General features: G+C 40.4%; 6 protein-coding genes across 9 annotated transcripts; 4 read left to right on the top strand and 2 right to left on the bottom strand.

Moving 5' to 3' along the window:
• The first annotated feature begins 903 nt into the window (after positions 1-903).
• Positions 904-1330, top strand: LOC124183216 (uncharacterized protein CFAP97D2-like). The gene is made up of 2 exons (XM_046571401.1): positions 904-1002; positions 1142-1330. The coding sequence occupies exons 1-2, from the start codon at positions 928-930 to the stop codon at positions 1328-1330; spliced, it is 264 nt and encodes an 87-aa protein (XP_046427357.1). The 5' UTR covers positions 904-927.
• An 83-nt stretch (positions 1331-1413) lies between these two features.
• LOC124183209 (leucine-rich repeat-containing protein 23-like) lies at positions 1414-2514 on the top strand. Its single transcript, XM_046571391.1, has one exon. It carries the CDS (start codon positions 1414-1416, stop codon positions 2476-2478), a length of 1065 nt encoding a protein of 354 aa, XP_046427347.1. The 3' UTR covers positions 2479-2514.
• A 1249-nt stretch (positions 2515-3763) lies between these two features.
• On the top strand, positions 3764-5235 carry LOC124183214. The gene is made up of 2 exons (XM_046571399.1): positions 3764-3952; positions 4042-5235. The coding sequence occupies exons 1-2, from the start codon at positions 3913-3915 to the stop codon at positions 4368-4370; spliced, it is 369 nt and encodes a 122-aa protein (XP_046427355.1). The 5' UTR covers positions 3764-3912; the 3' UTR covers positions 4371-5235.
• A 763-nt stretch (positions 5236-5998) lies between these two features.
• Positions 5999-8453, bottom strand: LOC124183208 (protein disulfide-isomerase A6 homolog). 2 transcript variants are annotated; one of them, XM_046571390.1, is made up of 6 exons: positions 8242-8453; positions 7812-8005; positions 7484-7711; positions 7104-7310; positions 6680-7005; positions 5999-6554 (listed from the first exon to the last, which is right to left on the bottom strand). In XM_046571390.1, the coding sequence occupies exons 1-6, from the start codon at positions 8255-8257 to the stop codon at positions 6236-6238; spliced, it is 1290 nt and encodes a 429-aa protein (XP_046427346.1). In that variant the 5' UTR covers positions 8258-8453; the 3' UTR covers positions 5999-6235. The 2 variants fall into 2 exon arrangements, with proteins under 2 accessions (XP_046427346.1, XP_046427345.1); XM_046571389.1 differs by having other exon boundaries at positions 7812-8008; positions 8242-8452.
• A 3785-nt stretch (positions 8454-12238) lies between these two features.
• LOC124183212 (pseudouridine-5'-phosphatase) lies at positions 12239-16142 on the top strand. 3 transcript variants are annotated; one of them, XM_046571396.1, is made up of 4 exons: positions 12239-12621; positions 13822-14040; positions 14849-15081; positions 15166-16142. In XM_046571396.1, the coding sequence occupies exons 1-4, from the start codon at positions 12555-12557 to the stop codon at positions 15349-15351; spliced, it is 705 nt and encodes a 234-aa protein (XP_046427352.1). In that variant the 5' UTR covers positions 12239-12554; the 3' UTR covers positions 15352-16142. The 3 variants fall into 3 exon arrangements, with proteins under 3 accessions (XP_046427352.1, XP_046427351.1, XP_046427353.1); XM_046571395.1 differs by lacking the exon at positions 13822-14040 and adding an exon at positions 13472-13690 and having other exon boundaries at positions 12250-12621; XM_046571397.1 differs by lacking the exon at positions 12239-12621 and adding an exon at positions 13513-13652.
• On the bottom strand, positions 16044-16720 carry LOC124183215 (NADH dehydrogenase [ubiquinone] 1 alpha subcomplex subunit 2). The gene is made up of 3 exons (XM_046571400.1): positions 16565-16720; positions 16318-16424; positions 16044-16249 (listed from the first exon to the last, which is right to left on the bottom strand). Exons 1-3 carry the CDS (start codon positions 16645-16647, stop codon positions 16164-16166), a joined length of 276 nt encoding a protein of 91 aa, XP_046427356.1. The 5' UTR covers positions 16648-16720; the 3' UTR covers positions 16044-16163.
• Between the last annotated feature and the right edge of the window lie 143 nt (positions 16721-16863).

The following is a 16863-nucleotide window of genomic DNA, read 5'->3' as shown; positions in this document are numbered from 1 at the left end:
TAGAAACTACGGAGCGCTAGTCCTGGAACTCGAGGTGCACCAGGAAGCGGACTCGGAGCGCAGGACCCAGAAGGTAAAGAACCCGTCACCCGAAATCTGCGGAGCGCGATTTTCATACGTCCGCTCTACTGCATGGTTGTTTCCAGACTGAGGAATTCGACTAGCTGATCACTGTAGATCGATGACGTCAAGAGAAGAAAAATTTTGGGTGACGTCACTTTCTGAAAATCCGATCATCCAAACTATGGTTCTGAACGATAATACTGTGTATGATGTATGATGTATGATGCATGATATGACAAGATGTATCATTATGTCGAAATCGGTAATTCTCTGATGTTCTGCAATAAGTTTCCAACTCTGACATTGAAACATCTCAGGGGGGGCAAGCTCACGACGATTTTCGGTTGTCACACCGAAGACCATAATGGCAACTGTCTTTATATTTTTCAGTCAACGGTTTGTACATGCCCAAGCTGAAGACCACCGCTGCGATTTGAACTTCCTGCAAACGCCGCAACGAGCCGCCAACATCAGTAATGAAGAGTTTGCGCGTCTTCGTTGAGGGAAAGTTAAAGTCCCATAATTTACGAATCGCGTATATTAGCGGCCAGGATTCATCATACCTGAAAAAAATTAATATTTACAACAATTATGGATAGAGAAAGAAATCTGATGTACTAATGTACGTCACAATGATACAGAATTTCAAAGCAGCCCATTTATACATGAATTTTTCATCTTTCCAGACCACGATAAGCAGAACGTCAGAATTGCTGTTTATAGAAGTTTGATTTCGATCAATACCCTGCACGCAATAGTTCTTCCTTATTTACGTAGGTTACTTAGGTAACGATTTCGTTTGAAATTTGTGGCTAGAAGTGGAAGCCGTCAAACTAGTCATCGAAGGTATATTGGCAGTGTAAAATGCAGTCTACCAAAAGCTGTCACGAATTCGTTACGCCGTGTCAACGGAAAACTTACGAATATCATCGAGCTAGAGTAAGTTTGAGGATTTCAAATCTCTATCAACTTCATATGATGGGTGAATTTCGTATTTTTTGTTTTTCTCATTAAGAGATATTTTCTAAACCTCTTTGAGTACTTTATTTACTTTTGTTAATCCGTCGCATTATTGCAGGTAAAAAGTGCGACATCTGTGGTTGACGTCGTTCCGCCGAAAGTAAGACCTCACATTAAGTTTGATGCCAAGAAGAGGCAGCTGGAGGCTGAAAGACAAGCGAGAATAGTCAGGGATAATTTCATCCTGCTCAAGAAGCTCCAGTCAATAATGCACGGTAATAACAAAAGTAAAATACACATGAAATAAATGAACAAATGCCTGACAGCCCTGAAGCTAGAAGTATCTCTGCATTATATGCGAAACAATCAACGGTTTGAAAAATATCAGAAATGTCGTCGGAAGCCTCTAACTATTCGCAGTCGGTCGAAGAACCCGACGATCATCCGACGTTCGGAGGTGAAAGCGGGCACTGGGTTAGTTCCCGAGAGGATGGCGAAGAGGAGTGTTGTCTGACCTTCGACGAGGCTACGAGGGGTCTCTGCATGCTGGGGAAGAACGACTCCGGGCTCAAGTATTCGTACTTGATGCTTAACGTCTCGGAGAAGGGGCTGACCGATATCAGCATCATTCCGACCTTCAGGAACGTAATTTTCGTCAACGTTTCCGGCAATCGGCTGACGCGCGCCGCGCTTCAGGTCTTCAGTTCGATGACCTACCTCCTGATGATCCAGGCTGACCGAAACAGGATCACGTTGCCCGACTTGGAGCCGATGGTCTACCTGCAGGTGCTCACCCTGAACGACAACGAGATATCAGAGACTAGTGGGATCGGGCACCGGCTGCTGGAATGCCTAGAGCTGAACCGCAACAGGATAAGGAGAGTGTCCCTGAGCCCATACGTCCTTGAGAATCTCAGGGTGCTCGAGCTCCGCGGAAACCTGCTGACCACCACCAACGGGATTTTCTTCCCCAGTTTGGTCGCGCTCTACGTCGCGGAAAACAGAATCGAGCGGTTCGAGGGCCTCGTGACGCTCGTCAATTTGAAGACGCTCCACGCTCGCGGTAACCGGATATCCGTGCTCGACGGCTTCGCGACCTCCTGCGTCAAGTTGAGCTACGTCAATTTGAGGGAGAACAGAATAGCGAGGCTTGCGGAGGTCGGGAAACTCCGATGCTTGCAGAGTCTGGAGACGATTGTTGTATCCCAGAATCCGGTGGTGAATGCGCTACCTGATGATGAAGATGAGGACGACGCGGCCGGATACAGGGTTAAATTGATCGCAATGATTCCAAATCTGGTGAGGATCGATAAAGGAGTTGTGAGTGACGATGAACGCAAGGATGCCGAAGCTTTGCGCCGACGTATCGTCCAGGATGGATCTGGTTTCTCCGAAATTGACGAGGACTCGACTTCAGCGAAAATTAGTAATGGAGGAAGTGTAATGAATGCTTAATGCAACATATGTTGAACTTGTGCAATGTACGTATAAATATGCATGACTTTGATGAAATTTACTCAATTGTGACACCGATATAGATATGTATTTAATGAATTCGTTGAAATGTACGCAAAATGTTCAGTCTGAGTGTTGTTTAAAAAAAAAAAACTCCACTATGTCATACCTCAGCGAATTGGGACTAATTGTACTTGATCGATTTTCTCTTCGAATAATACAAAAATGTAATAGATATTTATTAATTTTAAGTTTTTTTTAAGCAACAGCCATCAATTAGCCAAAATTCTAAAGAAGGATTAGGATTTGGTTGGGTCAAAAACCTTGGTTCGCCTCAGAATCATATTTGAGGATTCTTTTTCCTCCTAATTGGAAACTCAAGGACGCGCAGATAAATATCTAAAACATCGTAGATTCTACAATTAAGAGAATATAATCATAGAGAATATAGTCATAGAGAATACATAGAAATCTTTGGATTTTCAGCTCTACCTTTTGATCCACTGTTCACAGTGAGTTTTGGTTACGCGCAATCGATTCCTCTCGCACGATTACGTCGATATAGTGCATCAAGGAATTAATTTAGATATTCTTCAAAGTCGGCCAAATAGTGACTGAAAAGATCGAAAGAGGTTAGCCTTGCATTCTTGCAATTTTCAGAGCTCGGAAACTTTTCGTCCCAGGATCGATTTGCAGGACCCTTTTCCCACTAATTGGACCCTCGGGAATGCGGAAAAAAACATTAAAAAAGACCGCAGCGTGACCATCTGAACCGTGGTGGTCTTGAATATTTGCTATTTCGGAGAACCCGTTCATCGATCAGTGTAGAGAAACCCATCAAACCTAACCATACGATTTTTTCGATTCAGGATATTATGTCATGTATTATAATTTGGTGGGGTATAATTACGTGCAGTATAATTATGTGCTGGTATATAAGAAAATATTTGACCCGTTGTTTTGTGAGTGGGGTTTGTTTTCGAGAGCACGTCAATGCATTGTACGGTTGTTCAGAGAGGTTTTCCCTTGTGATCACTGCACATTTTGCTCAAGTATTTTGCAATCCTTTCCCTTTTTCATCTTCTTATTCACATTCTATATTCTTTAGACAACGCATTCTCACTCCAATCTGTGAAGCATAAGACCAGTGTAAGACAATTCAAATCGAATTCCATGTCCGAGTTACCTCACCGTACGGCAGATAGCAGCACTATCCGTGTCCACTGGATCCGTAATCCGCGGTTAAAGCTGGAACCTACACGCATATGTATATACATATAAAGCATTATGCATCAGTGATATCCATATACAACAAGTGCATCGCTAAGCAGCTCCTGGCTCCCTAGCTCAGTAGTGTTCGACGATTCGTTGTACCAAGTTGTGTGAACTGCTGGAGTTCCTTTCATCCGCGATAGTCAGAAAGGGTTGACTGAGATGCTGAGAAAACACGCTATTCTCGTAGCCGCAGTCTTACGTGAGTACCATGAGAAAAAATCTTCACTCCCTTTGTTCTACAGAAAAGAAATTTGATGCATAACGAGAATTTTTTGTAAATTTTCCCAGTACTGATCGGCGATACCGACGCCGCGTTTCCGTTTCGCAGCGGCGGGCGGAGTTCGGGCAGCGGCGTCAGGCAGTACCGCAGCAAAGGAAATTACTACGGCGATTTGGGGTCCGCTGATGGCGACGCCACTGCTCGTTCTGCGGAGCACGGAAAACGCGATGTCGACCTGGCCAAGGGCAGCAAGGGCCTTTCGGCCTGGGGCATCATAGCCATTGTGTTGGGCGTGATCCTTGTCGGCACCGGCGGCTATTACGCCTTCGTCTTCTATCCCTACATCTGCAAGAGGGAACGCAGCTACGATATGATAGAGTTGACCAACGTTCTCTGACTATGCGTCCCTTAGTTTTACAATCTTACTTCAATTGCGTGCCTTCCATTTTTATTCTAAGGACAATCCTGCAATGGGTTTTTCAAAATGCACCGACAATTGCTTCTTTTTTTATTCTCTTTGTACATAATCGGAAGTATTGTAGCTAATTTTTTTGTGAGATACCGTCGGCTTTGTTCCGAAAATTTAGGTACAATTTGAGAATCATTCAAGACTAAACAAGGATCAGTTACTTCCAATATCACGCGCGTAGTATCTTTTTTTATCTGTTGCTGAATATTAAGGCCATATTTTTGTACTTATATGTATACATGCTGTACACTCACCCCAATAATGAGCACATATATATGATTAGTTCATTAGTTTTATTTTATCTTTGCTCAAAGTAGGCCTGAAAGAATTGGAAAATAATCATTAGCAAAGAAAGTAAAAATAAAAATGTGATAATTATAAGAACTTAGCAAGTAATGAGTAGCATGCTCTCTTGGAAAGGAGATAAGATCGTCATTGGTGTTTTTCTTAAACAAAAAAAAAACTCAAGCTTCTTAATTTCAAGTATGGGGTTCACAGAAGAAAATAAACAATGATCTCACTTCTTTCCATTGTACATGTATATTAGATCATAATATGAACTTTAATCTTATTGCTAAAACCAGCTCAATTCTCGTACTGCCAAAATGCCGACTGAAGCTTTCAAGTAGCTCAGTAATATGCATTTTATATCTCATAAACTAGATATACTCTAATGATTGCTTTTTAACGTATAAGGAATATGCATAGAAACTAATATTAGCTTATTTACTCTTTTTTGTACTATATACACCTATACATGTATATTGAATAAATTCATTAATATTTTCATCAATAGTCCGTTTTATCGTTAACCTTTCCTACCTATTACCTTAGAAGATATAAATTTTTTTAAAAATAAGCATATACCGGATTAAACGTTTCAATGTGAAATTTATTTGTTATACAAAACGAAATAATAATTGTTATACAAACATATTCGAATACAATCAATTATTTCCAACAAATTACATATGTACTCGTATAAGTAAGTGTGATATTTATCACTAGTTATCTTATGTATACATACAATTCTAGACTGGGAAAGAGGAATAGTAAATCAAGATAACCGAAAGCAAATTTCGCGGCAGAAATTTACCCTCGGATCTTCACCCCAATGGCACTAAACTTTGCGCATGGAGCGGAAGACTCTGTGTGTATTAGGAAGGTTCCGAGGAGAATACATGTTTTCTCAACGAGTATGCAAGTAAATTACTTGGTCCCGAGCGCATACAGCGAATAGGCCAATTAATACATAAACTTATTGAAAGAAACCGGTAAAGAAAAGAGAAGGAAACAGAAGAACAAAAAACGAACATGGAATGGCTGCAAGCATGCAATCCATCGTGATTTGGCTAGACGCTTAGGGTCAGTGCAATTATTTTCCCTGTCTTTCATCGTGTGTAGTTGAATCCTATAATATCTATAAAAGAGATGAGTCTTACTTTGATGATGAATGATTCACACTTATTTAAAAATTATTCTAAGATTCAGTGGGTTTCGACACAAGTAGCTGCGCCGTCTCTTTCTTCGAACACATTTTAAAAAAATTTTTTTTCCAAGGACACGATATATCAATCAACTGACAGCGGATCGTGGGATTCATCGCAGTGAAATTTTTTTTTAGAAATCCGATGTGAAACGACAGTATCGTCGCCACTTGAGTTTCGACGCGAATTTAATTTGTCAAAGTCTCACTGTTGCTTACATAACAACAGCCAAGGCGAAACTCCGTGAATTAGAGCGTTGTCTCTTTCTTCCTATTTTAATAATAAGATAAAAATGACCAGGCGGGATTAAAGCTCGTCTTTGTCGTCCAGGTCGACGTCGCTCAGGTCAATGTCTTCTTCCTGGGGTGGCTCGCCATCTTTTCCGTCCCAGGGCTCGGTCTCGTAGATCGGAGGGAGCTGGGCTCCCTTTAGGGGCGCCGTTCCCCCTCGCCCATAGCTCAAGTCCCGCAGGAACTCGCTGATACCGTCCTGGGAGAAGCTGCCCCTCAGCAAAGAATACTTCATCTTCTTAACGTTGACCACTGCCATAGCTGGGTAGCCGAAACCTCCAATCTCCAGGGCCTCTTCGATGTTTGGCTGAGCACCGGCTTCCGCCCAAACCCATCTGAAACCCGAATAAAATTCGTATGTAAACAAAGTTTGCACGATTTTTATCCGTTGCGGCCACGATCGTTTCAAAGAAGATTCGCTCTAGGCGCGTATTAAGAAATAATAAGATCAGAAACCCACCCCCACATCTTTTTCTTGTACTTCTCGGCGAGCGCCTTGAGGATCTTCAAGTATCCGTTTCTGCAGTCTGCCTGGCAGTCGAGAATGTGCGGCAACACTGAAACGACGCAGAGCGGTTTGCTCTCACAGGCATCCTTGAGGCTTCTCTCACCGAGTATCTGGACAACCTCAGGGGCCGGAATATTCTCAGCGAGTTTGTCAAGCGCCCAGTTAACGATGTCGCTACTGGTGCGTCCGCCGTCGTAGTCCGCGACTGAGTCTGAATCCTTCTTACCTGGAGCGAAGAACTTGATTGTCGGATAACCTTGGACTCCGTACTCGCTCGCCTGAAATTGACGGCGAGGTTTACACGATAAATACGAGATTCAAATTTATCAGAGATGTTTCAATGAAATACTGATGCCTGGATAAAGTCCCAAATTACCTTAAGCGTATGCACGGTAGCATCAAGTGCCCCAAGCTTTACTTTACCCTTCAGTTCTGTCGCTGCAGACGCCCAGTGTGGCGCCAGATTCTTACAGTGACCACACCACGGGGCGTAGAATTCAACGAGCCACATATCATCTGAATCTAGTACCAGTTTGTTGAAGTTCGAGTCAGTCAGCTCAATCACATCCTTCACGTCCCCAGACTAAAAGTGACGATTTTGCATTTATGAAAGCAAAAGTTACAACATGGGATTGAAACTATAATTGCAGCGAGAATTTAATTGTTACCTTTGTTTTTAATACTCAGTATTCAACTCAGGAATGGATTTGAAAAATAAGTAAACATTTGGGAAAAATTGGATTTAATTCAACAAACCTTAGAGCCTGAGCTGCTCTTCTTCCCTCCGAGAGCAGCGTACGACTTTTGTTTAGCAGCATTTAATCCAGCGTCAACGATTGCCTGGGCAGATCTCGCACCGTCGTAATCGTCAGGTTTGTTTTTATCCGCACCAAAAATCTTTATTGTGGGAAATCCTCTCACTCCGTACTTTCCTGCAAGGGATTTGTGCTCGTCTGCATTAACGCCGCCGACTTTCACGACACCCTGTGCATTGAGAGATATGTTAACAACCAATATTCCGATTGTCTGCCATATGTGATTGAAGGCGAATTTTGGATGTAGGATTATAAACCGAGAGTCATACCTTAAGCGCTGTTGCCGCTTTCCCATATTCGGGTACCAGTTGTTGACAGTGGCCACACCAAGGAGCGTAAAACTCGACGATCCAGACATTGTCGCTCTGCAGTACAAGACGATCAAAGTTGCTGGGTGTAAGGTCGACGACATCCGAACTGGTCGGGTACAGAGCATTTGCCCCAACGATGAGCAGAACTAGACCTGCTATAGACAGCGTAGATACAACAGGGAAAAAAATCACCAGGGAATTTAGAACAATTTGCTCTTTGTTTCCGAGTATGTTTCGAACTCTAGACGGAAGTTCTCTCGGTTAGAATGACAAATGGTCGTCGGGTGAAAATGCAGAAAAAACCAACGAGTGACCGGCTTCGAGGCAATCATGGTTTTTTAGATCCGGTATTCGGTTAAATAGAGCGTTGAGAATTGTTTATATTTACCTATCAAGACCTCCATTGTCTCTTTCGTCGGATGTACTGACAGCTAGAGTATTTGATTAAATAATCACAATGCGTATGTCAGAAGAACCTTCGTCGAATTCACAGTTCGTCTATTTCAGAGAGTATCGGGAACCCGTATCAACGACAGATCGCATGCCGCCTCCGCGGTTCTCCGTGATTTTTCGTGGACTGCGCTCATTGGTCCACGAGTACCTAAGAAAAACAAAAAAAACAGTGCATTTTACACTAGTGGGCAACGACAATATCAGCATCTGTCGGGAGACTTCCCAACTAATTGTAACCTCAAATGGTTCTAGAAAACTCGGCAAGATGCCTTGAAGCAGCTTTCGTTTTTCGTCAATCTTCTGACACAACACTAAAGTACATCAGCATGTAAAAATCACTCCCAATTGTGCCCCAAATTCGACCCACGCTGCAACAATCATGCCTAATTTTGCCGTAAAGTGCTGCGGAACAAGGTCTTACATGATCGGATGCTACAGGAAAATGCAACCTAGTAGACTCAATTATAACTTGATATATATATATATAATATAATGGACTGCCGTTTTTACTAACAGTATTTCAAAATTGAAAGCATATGTCAACAATCGGAAAAGAATAGAAACGGAACGATTAACAGAATTATGAATCCGCGGTGCGGCGGATTCTAGCAACACCAGCGCCACTATACCTGTAATTCACCGCGGGTTCGCGATATTGCACTCAATTTTCAAACGGGTGATTGATTGCACTCAAGCATCTCCTGGCAATGAAATAGCAGACGTTTAAATCGTTGGAATGTCCCCTTCGATGCTACGTGAACGCCAACTGCAGGAAAAATTTTCTTGCGCGTGAAAAATACATCAGAGTAAAATTGCATTCCAGCGATGCACCTGCCCTGCACTTCTGGGCACCGGTAGAGCGGTTTTTTGACCGAATGCTCATTTTGGGTCGAGAAAGATGCAACCTCGAAAAAAAATAAAGACGATCGGACGAGCCGCTCTCTCGCTAGCCCCAAAAAACCAATTTTGTCTTTCGGAGACCCCCCCTCCCCCAGGGGGTGGCAGATCAAATTCTTTCGGGGGTGGTTTTCATCCCCACATTATACTCTTTCGTTTCTAATCATATTTGCCCCTCATCCTAATTTTTTGCCATCGGCACGAGCGAAATCACGAGGTCGGTGGGTCACCCGCTTTTCCGCCCCCGCAGTTGTTCACTCCGCACGTGCGCAATTATTGATCGATCACAATGATTTTGGTCTCATTCGAAAAAATATTAAATTTACTCGAATGTAAATTTTTGGTTTTTCAAATTCTTAAAATTTAACTTGCCCTTTCTGCTGATGGATACCCTGACTCCGCTCTGTGCGAATATATTTCCTGACTCAAAAATTGCTCAGAGCATTTCGGTGAAGCGCACTAAAGCAACAACAATACAGTAAACTCCCGTTTATTCGAAATGATCGGGACGGAGGACGGTTCGGATAAACCGAAGTCCCGCGTGAAATACCCCGAATTACATCAAATCCGAATCGCTTCCAATTCAAAGACGACATATTTGACATAATCAAGATTGTAGATCCAGCAACTGTCCAGAAGTTCCAGCGAAAAAGTCTAAGTGACATTCTCAACAGATTCCCAATCTTGCTGGAGTTTGTTGACAAGCAAGTCCTTGACAACGAGTGGAGAGAGCTTGCATATCTAAATTTTTCCAAATATTCCTTAAATGTTCTCGACGCACAGAAATTTTGGAAGCAGGTCTTCGCTATGACAAATTCTGCAGGTTAGTAAAGGCATGTAAATTAGCTTTTGTTTTACAAAGTTCCAGCTTTGCATCTCTAATTTATGATCACGTCTTTACAGGTGAATCTCTATTCCCGAATCTCAGAACCGTAATAAATCTACTTCTTGTATTGCCTTTTTCCAATGCATCTCTGGAGTGCATTTTCAATAATCTGAATAATATCAAAACAGAAAATCGAAATCAGTTGGCTACGTCCAAGCAAGAATAATTTTCGGTAATTTTTAATAGTAATTTTAATAATAATTATTAGTAATTTTAATAATAGTAATTAATAATAGTATGAAATAGTATTAAAGTATTAAAAAGTATTAAGGTTTAATAGTAATAATGAGATCATGCAGACCACACGTGCTTTGAACAACTGTAATATATTTTTATCGTTACAGATTCATGTAATTATCCCCTCAAAATTTATAGATTAAAAATCTAATATAAATGATAAATTAGTTCATTCTAATTAGTTGTTGCATAAAAAATATGTGGTTATTACTAAAAATTTTATTATTATTCAAAATTTTGGTTATTAGTTAAAACAAGTTGCTAGCTGTCAAGTGCATAACCTCATTTCGAGATCGGAAATCATGATCCGTAACGGTGATTAATTTACGATTTTGTCCTTGAAGTTTCGGCTAGCTAACATTTTTATAACACTTGTAACAAGATTAATGTTCAACGAATACGTAGGTGATTTTTTTTTTGATTTTCTGTCTTGATTCTAAAGATGCGTAACTGTGGGTAATTGCAACTGACCGGTACGTCTCTGTACCAACGCTGCCATATCGCACGTATGTATTGTAGGCGCTGGTATCGCTTGCTGATACCAAGGTCCCTAGATTATACCAGGTCAAGACCCGCGTGGGCAAAAAAATTAGTGAGAATGCGCCAAAAGTTTCGTACGACAATGGATGCTTTCCATTTACAGCACAATATGACACAATATAAACATTTCTGGTCTATTCCTTTTTTTTCCTTTTTTATTTCTTATTTCCTTTTTTAACTCCGAAATTTGTACACTGTGTCACACTGTCCTCTAAATGGAAAGCACCTGGTGTGGTTCTGATTCCTGACCTGTCGCGATGATTAACCTCAAAATATGTACGTGCTGCTACTTATTTTGTGAACGTCAAGACACTAAGGGCGCAACTCGTTAATAATTAACGTTAAAAAATTGAGCAAGTTTGGTCAAAACTGGTTAATGCGATAATGTAAGTAAATCCCAGTGGAAAACGCTATAAAATACTTTTGAGCGAACGCGCATAGAAATTTTTGTCCGGGTTATAGTGAGAAAAACTGGAACACGCGTGTCTTGACCTGGTATAATCTAGGGACCTAGGCCGATACATCCCGAACTACAAGATCTTTCATCACTTTCACGATCCATTTTTCGACGATCCCGCCATATGCGTTCAAATTCGGCAATGCCACGGAGCAGTAGACTCTGTGGGCAATGCACAACTCAGATCTGAATCCATGTTGCCTAGAGTCTGACATTTTTACCGATCCCAACAACCGAAAAAGAATGGAAACGGAACGATTAGCAGAATTATGAATCCCATTTCTTCAAGTTTCCGAATTAAGCATGAGTTATTCCAATGAGACACTGTTCGTTTTAATCTGTTTACTCGTTTCTATTCGATTTTATCTGTTCTTTCCTATCCCGTCATATTCGCGACAATGCCACCTCTAATAGCTTGTTCGTTTCAATTATTTATTTAGAATAAGTGATGGCAATTATCAATCCGATTCAATTCTTTCTATCCGAATTAATTCTTTTCAAAGAATACGAAACATCCGTTTGGATCAAGAAATCGGAATAGATCGTACTGAAATTCTTAATCCGTTTCTATTCTTTTCCGATCTAATTAATGAATGTTTACAGTCCGTGAAGACTAGTCAATTAGAAATTTTCTTCGTAAAGGGAAAATAACTAAAGTTGGTGTCTAAGGTCCTAATCACTAGTCTTAATTAATTTGATTTTGCATCTTGAAAACTTGAACCGTACGTTGACTGAAAAATATACTATAACGAACCGTATGAGTTCAAGGCTTCGGGTTATCGGGCATCTATGTTATTTACGGAAGAGTTTGTACACGGCTTGAAAGTTATTATTCCTCAGGAGAAATTTAAGTACACTGACACGTGTAACATCTTCCAATTCAACCTATAAAATAATAATAAAAGAGACAAGGTAGTTGCGCAAAGCGGGTGTTACAATCTTCAGTTTGGATCAGGAAACTGGTGGTGGTGGGTGGATTTGCTAGCGCAGCCCTTCGAACTATTCGACGCTCGACCCCTGCCAGTAGCGTGTTTGGCGAGATAAGAAAACGATGTCGACATCGTTCCAGTAAAGAGGAGGATACGCATTCCGCTGCGAAGCGTTCTTTCAAGGCACACGCATTCAGAGAGATCACTGCGAGGAAGCAGAGTTTCATCAGCCCCTGATCAGCGTAACCTTAAAAGTTTCGCCTCTCCCTAACCGTCAACGTGCTTCGAAGTCAGCTGCCAAAATGACCAACAATACGCAGTTCAAACCTGTCACCCACTGTATCTTTGACATGGACGGCCTTCTATTGGGTAAAAAAAACAAAACAGAACAATTACAAACATCCTATTATATTATTAGTGTAACGTAAGCTATAGTTGTTCCAATCATTTCATACCTTATACTGTATTATGCTGTGTGCAATGTTTGCACATCGTTTTTTTAACGCTGTTTCTGTAAACTATTGTACGTTTGACCTCGACAAGGTCGTGGGACCAGGAAGTAACTTATCGCGATGATGCAATCGTCCCTACGATGTCGATAATAATGACTGCTGGTTACAAAGTCTCCATTACATTTCGGTCACGATTTTTGAACGGTTTAGATGAGAAAAAGATAACTAATATTTTGCTACATGCAGACGCAAAAAATTAAATGGAAATTTATAACCATGGATAAAGTAATTGATTGTTCAAGAAAATTGCTATTGACAGATTAAAAATTATCTAATTCAATGGCTTATAAGTCTAATCAGCTACAAGTCCGAGTACGTTTTGATGAAAATTAATGAAGGGGATGATGTCATAACGTTAGACTTTGAATAAAAAAACGACTATTGGTTCGAAATTGTTACGTGTTAATACCTTCCGAGTTTTGCTCTCTTTGACAAGTGATTTAAGACACAGAAATGATGAGCTTGTGCAATTAAAGAGGAGTAACTAATTTGCACACGTGTCGCCACAATCCACGATTTATGATAATTATTCAATCGTGTCACGTGTAAGGATGTAAACCAGTCATGAAGAGATAAGACTGTTCTTCATTGATTAATATTATCTATGGACTGATTTTTTGAAAATTCATATTAGAACTCAACAATCGGTCCTGGAATATATTCTTACATATTCAAAGAAAAAAAATGGAAGATTAAATTTTGCACAGATACGGAAACGCTGTACACCGAAGCGTTTAGTCAAATCGTCGCGCCATACGGCAAGATATACACGTGGGAGCACAAAGCACGTATAATGGGACTGAGGACGACCGAAGTGGCAGCGGCAATAATCAAAATACTAGATTTGCCAATGAAGCCCGAGGAGTTTGAGGCGCAGGCAAAAAAATTGTACATCGAATTATTTTGTCGTTCAAAATTACTGCCCGGTAATTATGCCTGTGTTTTACTGAAACAGATGTTTAACAGGAGGAATCTTCTTTCCTTTCTTTTCCTGTCCTTCTCTTTCTTTCCTTTTTTCCGCCCTTGTCTTCGTTCCTCTTCTTTTTGATCTGTGCAGATACCGAGAGGATATACAAAGTTATTTATCAAAATATATGCTCCATGTATGGTCAGCGTTACGAAAGCGATATCCAGTTCCAAGTTCTCGGGAGACCGGAGCGTACAGGCGCCGAAATGATAATAGAGCATTACAAGCTGCCCCTTAGTGCCAACGAATTTCAACAAATTTATCACCGTTTGCAGAAGGAATTGTTCACAGACGTTAAATTGATGCCAGGTCAACAAATATGTAGAAAAACAGAAAACAAAAATAACTACCCCAGACAATGTTTCGTTATTGTATTCTGTTTTATGTTCACAAAGTTGTTGTTCTCGCTGTGCCGCTGTAACTAATCGCGAAGTCATCGTTTTTCTTTTGCCCTAGTAATTGTCAATATAACTGGTATAGAATTAGAGCGATAGTTGCCTGGCAATTTTACGCTTTGACCAGATTATTTTGCCCCGGCACTTTAATGTCGCTGTTCACTGTCGTTCTCATTGAGGTTTCATCTTGTTCCTGCATTTTACCTTACAAACACTTTTTTAATTTCCTATACGTCTATCTTTTCTTCATCTCTGTTAACCACAGTGGGCCAGAGAGATTGAGGAACATGTGTTTTGCCATAGTTAATTATTCATATACATCCATTCAGTATATATAATTCATGAGCTTTCGTCACGCACATACATGAGTCAAGAAATTATGTAAATATACTTTATGTACATACTAATATTTTTATTTCAACCGAAAACAGTTTATATTCAATGTTTTTTGTCTTCTCGAAAAAATCAAGAGAGAAAAAGCCACAAACCCACATTTTTACTAACTGGACATGCTTCTGACTGTGACAGAAAAAAAAAATGGACTTCAGACATCTTGAAATCAGATGGTACAGAAAAAAAGACGAAAATAACGTAACAGATATTCATACCATGTTTCGAGTAAATAAAAGTTTTGCTATCGCACTGCATCTTGTGTATGAGAATCAAAAGAATGAACCTAGAAGAACCTTGTGCTAATCGTACCCATGACAAATATTCCATAGGTGCTGAGAGGTTGCTGCGACATTTAAAAGCTCACAACATTCCAATAGCTCTGGCAACAAGCTCGAGCGCCGAAAGTTACAAATTGAAAACTGTGAACAGCCTGGAAGTGTTCGATCTGTTCAATCACCAAGTGCTGGGTGGTTCCGACCCTGACGTCAGGAGGGGAAAACCATGTCCCGACATATTCATCGTTGCTGCTGAAAGATTTCCTGAGCCAGCAGACCCTGCCAAGGTCGGTTGATCAGTGATTTTACAATTCGATCATCCAGCTTTGTAGCACGTTTGGCATTTTCAATCTTCTTTCTTTTTCTTCCAGTGTCTTGTCTTTGAAGATGCTCCAAATGGCGTGCAAGCTGCGCTTGCGGCGGGAATGCAGTGCGTTATGGTGCCTGATGAAAACCTACCGAAAAGATTGCAGACTGATGCTACGCTGGTAATAAACAGCTTGGAGGAATTTAAGCCGGAATTATTCGGTCTACCGGCGTTCGCAGACAAAGCCTAGACCATAAAATTAGTCGTAAACGGGGAAATTATTTTCCTCTTCTGTTTTCTTTCTAGAGATGATTTAATGTTCATTGTCGACGGCAGTTAAATGACGATTAGATGATTATGTGACTCTTCAAGCTAGGAGCTTAACTCAGGACCGCACATAGTCAGAAATACGATTAACAATTCCATTAGGATCTCACATGTAGGCAGTTTTCTATCTTTGGTTGCTGTGTTGTGATTTATAGTGTAAGATAACGAAAATAGTTACAATGATAATGATAATCCCATTCAGTATGCTACACTTGGCTTGGTTGTAAAATGTTACTGATTAATATTTAAGCATACGTGTATACACTCCTGTATAATGTAGGTATACCAATTTACTGACAACGTTCGGAGGAAAGAAAATATGAAAGACTCAATATCACTCCCCTTTCGCAATGGTCGTGAATCGAGTGCGCGAAATTGTCTTGTTCAGTTTTGTTCTTGTATCTGCCTTACTTCATCCCTATTTTTGAATATTTCGATTCCCTTCGAACATTCGCGCAAAGTACAAAATAATTCTGAATCTTTCACATATATTAGAATAAATACACAAACACTAATTTTGTTTATCCAAATAATGGCTCCTTTGAATTTTTCCCCAAAATATTCTGCAGGATATTCTTTAAAGAGAACTTTTAGCAACAAAAGACAAGTGAAAAATATCGTAAATTAACTCTTTAATGTTCAATAAACGTAGATGGTCGCTGCACTGGCGATAAGCTAATCACTTTCTCTAAATAAATTATATATTACAAGTTATCTAATCCATTGTCTCTATAGTTACTTTGTGGCCAATTTTTTAACCTCACTCAGGACATCTTCGGACTTCATGTTTGACAGAGGGACATTGCGTTCAGTGCCGAATTCTGTGGAAACAAGACTATGATTGAAACAAGAAAAAGTGTGATTGGAATAATGATGTAACAATGCTCACCATAGCGGGCATAGAGCCTCGGCTCGATCGCTGAGCATTCCCTTATCAGGATCGGAAAATTCGGATTACTTTGTTTTATTTTGACATACTGCTGCTCGATGAAATCCCTGGAATATCAAAATATCTGTTACTGAAAACTGTGGGAGGCATATCATAACCTCAAAATTATCATACCCTCTTTGTCTGACAGAATTGAACAAATACTAGATTTGCTATTTTGGGTTAAATTACTCACTAATAAACTCACCTCACGCCCTGACTAGACTTGGAAGTCTGACACAACAAAATCCGCAACTCTTTCAAATGCGAGCCGAACTTGATCGCCGCCATCTTGGTTACCTTTCTGCTATACGACTGCGGGGGTCGTCGAATACCCGACGTTAACTTTGAGTTTAAATGAATTATAGAGGCAGATAGCATCACGCTTCCATTTCGGGATGATCTTAAAAAATTTAAGTTCTTGAGATGCGTTGATCCTGTGAACCTATCAATATTCTCGAATTGACATTTCGATACGTTAAACAGTCCATTGATCCTAGCGGTGAT

Source organism: Neodiprion fabricii, chromosome 5 (assembly GCF_021155785.1).
Source record: "Neodiprion fabricii isolate iyNeoFabr1 chromosome 5, iyNeoFabr1.1, whole genome shotgun sequence".
Lineage (NCBI taxonomy): Eukaryota > Metazoa > Arthropoda > Insecta > Hymenoptera > Diprionidae > Neodiprion > Neodiprion fabricii.
This window is presented reverse-complemented; position numbering and strand designations above follow the sequence as displayed.

Bases quoted from the DNA above. Each gene is read 5' to 3' on its own strand.
- LOC124183216 (XM_046571401.1), top strand. From the start codon at position 928: ATGCAGTCTACCAAAAGCTGTCACGAATTCGTTACGCCGTGTCAACGG. The intron at 1,003-1,141 runs GTAAGTTTGAGG...GCATTATTGCAG, and splicing joins ACGAATATCATCGAGCTAGA to GTAAAAAGTGCGACATCTGT.
- LOC124183208 (XM_046571389.1), bottom strand. The intron at 7,712-7,811 runs GTATGACTCTCG...CTCAATGCACAG, and splicing joins AAGCGGCAACAGCGCTTAAG to GGTGTCGTGAAAGTCGGCGG. The intron at 7,311-7,483 runs GTTTGTTGAATT...CGTCACTTTTAG, and splicing joins AGAGCAGCTCAGGCTCTAAG to TCTGGGGACGTGAAGGATGT.
- LOC124183214 (XM_046571399.1), top strand. From the start codon at position 3,913: ATGCTGAGAAAACACGCTATTCTCGTAGCCGCAGTCTTAC. The intron at 3,953-4,041 runs GTGAGTACCATG...AAATTTTCCCAG, and splicing joins TCTCGTAGCCGCAGTCTTAC to TACTGATCGGCGATACCGAC.
- LOC124183209 (XM_046571391.1), top strand. From the start codon at position 1,414: ATGTCGTCGGAAGCCTCTAACTATTCGCAGTCGGTCGAAGAACCCGAC.
- LOC124183215 (XM_046571400.1), bottom strand. From the start codon at position 16,647: ATGGCGGCGATCAAGTTCGGCTCGCATTTGAAAGAGTTGCGGATTTTG. The intron at 16,425-16,564 runs GTGAGTTTATTA...TTGATATTCCAG, and splicing joins AAGTCTAGTCAGGGCGTGAG to GGATTTCATCGAGCAGCAGT. The intron at 16,250-16,317 runs GTGAGCATTGTT...TTGTTTCCACAG, and splicing joins GAGGCTCTATGCCCGCTATG to AATTCGGCACTGAACGCAAT.
- LOC124183212 (XM_046571396.1), top strand. From the start codon at position 12,555: ATGACCAACAATACGCAGTTCAAACCTGTCACCCACTGTATCTTTGAC. The intron at 12,622-13,821 runs GTAAAAAAAACA...TGATCTGTGCAG, and splicing joins CATGGACGGCCTTCTATTGG to ATACCGAGAGGATATACAAA. The intron at 14,041-14,848 runs GTCAACAAATAT...AATATTCCATAG, and splicing joins AGACGTTAAATTGATGCCAG to GTGCTGAGAGGTTGCTGCGA.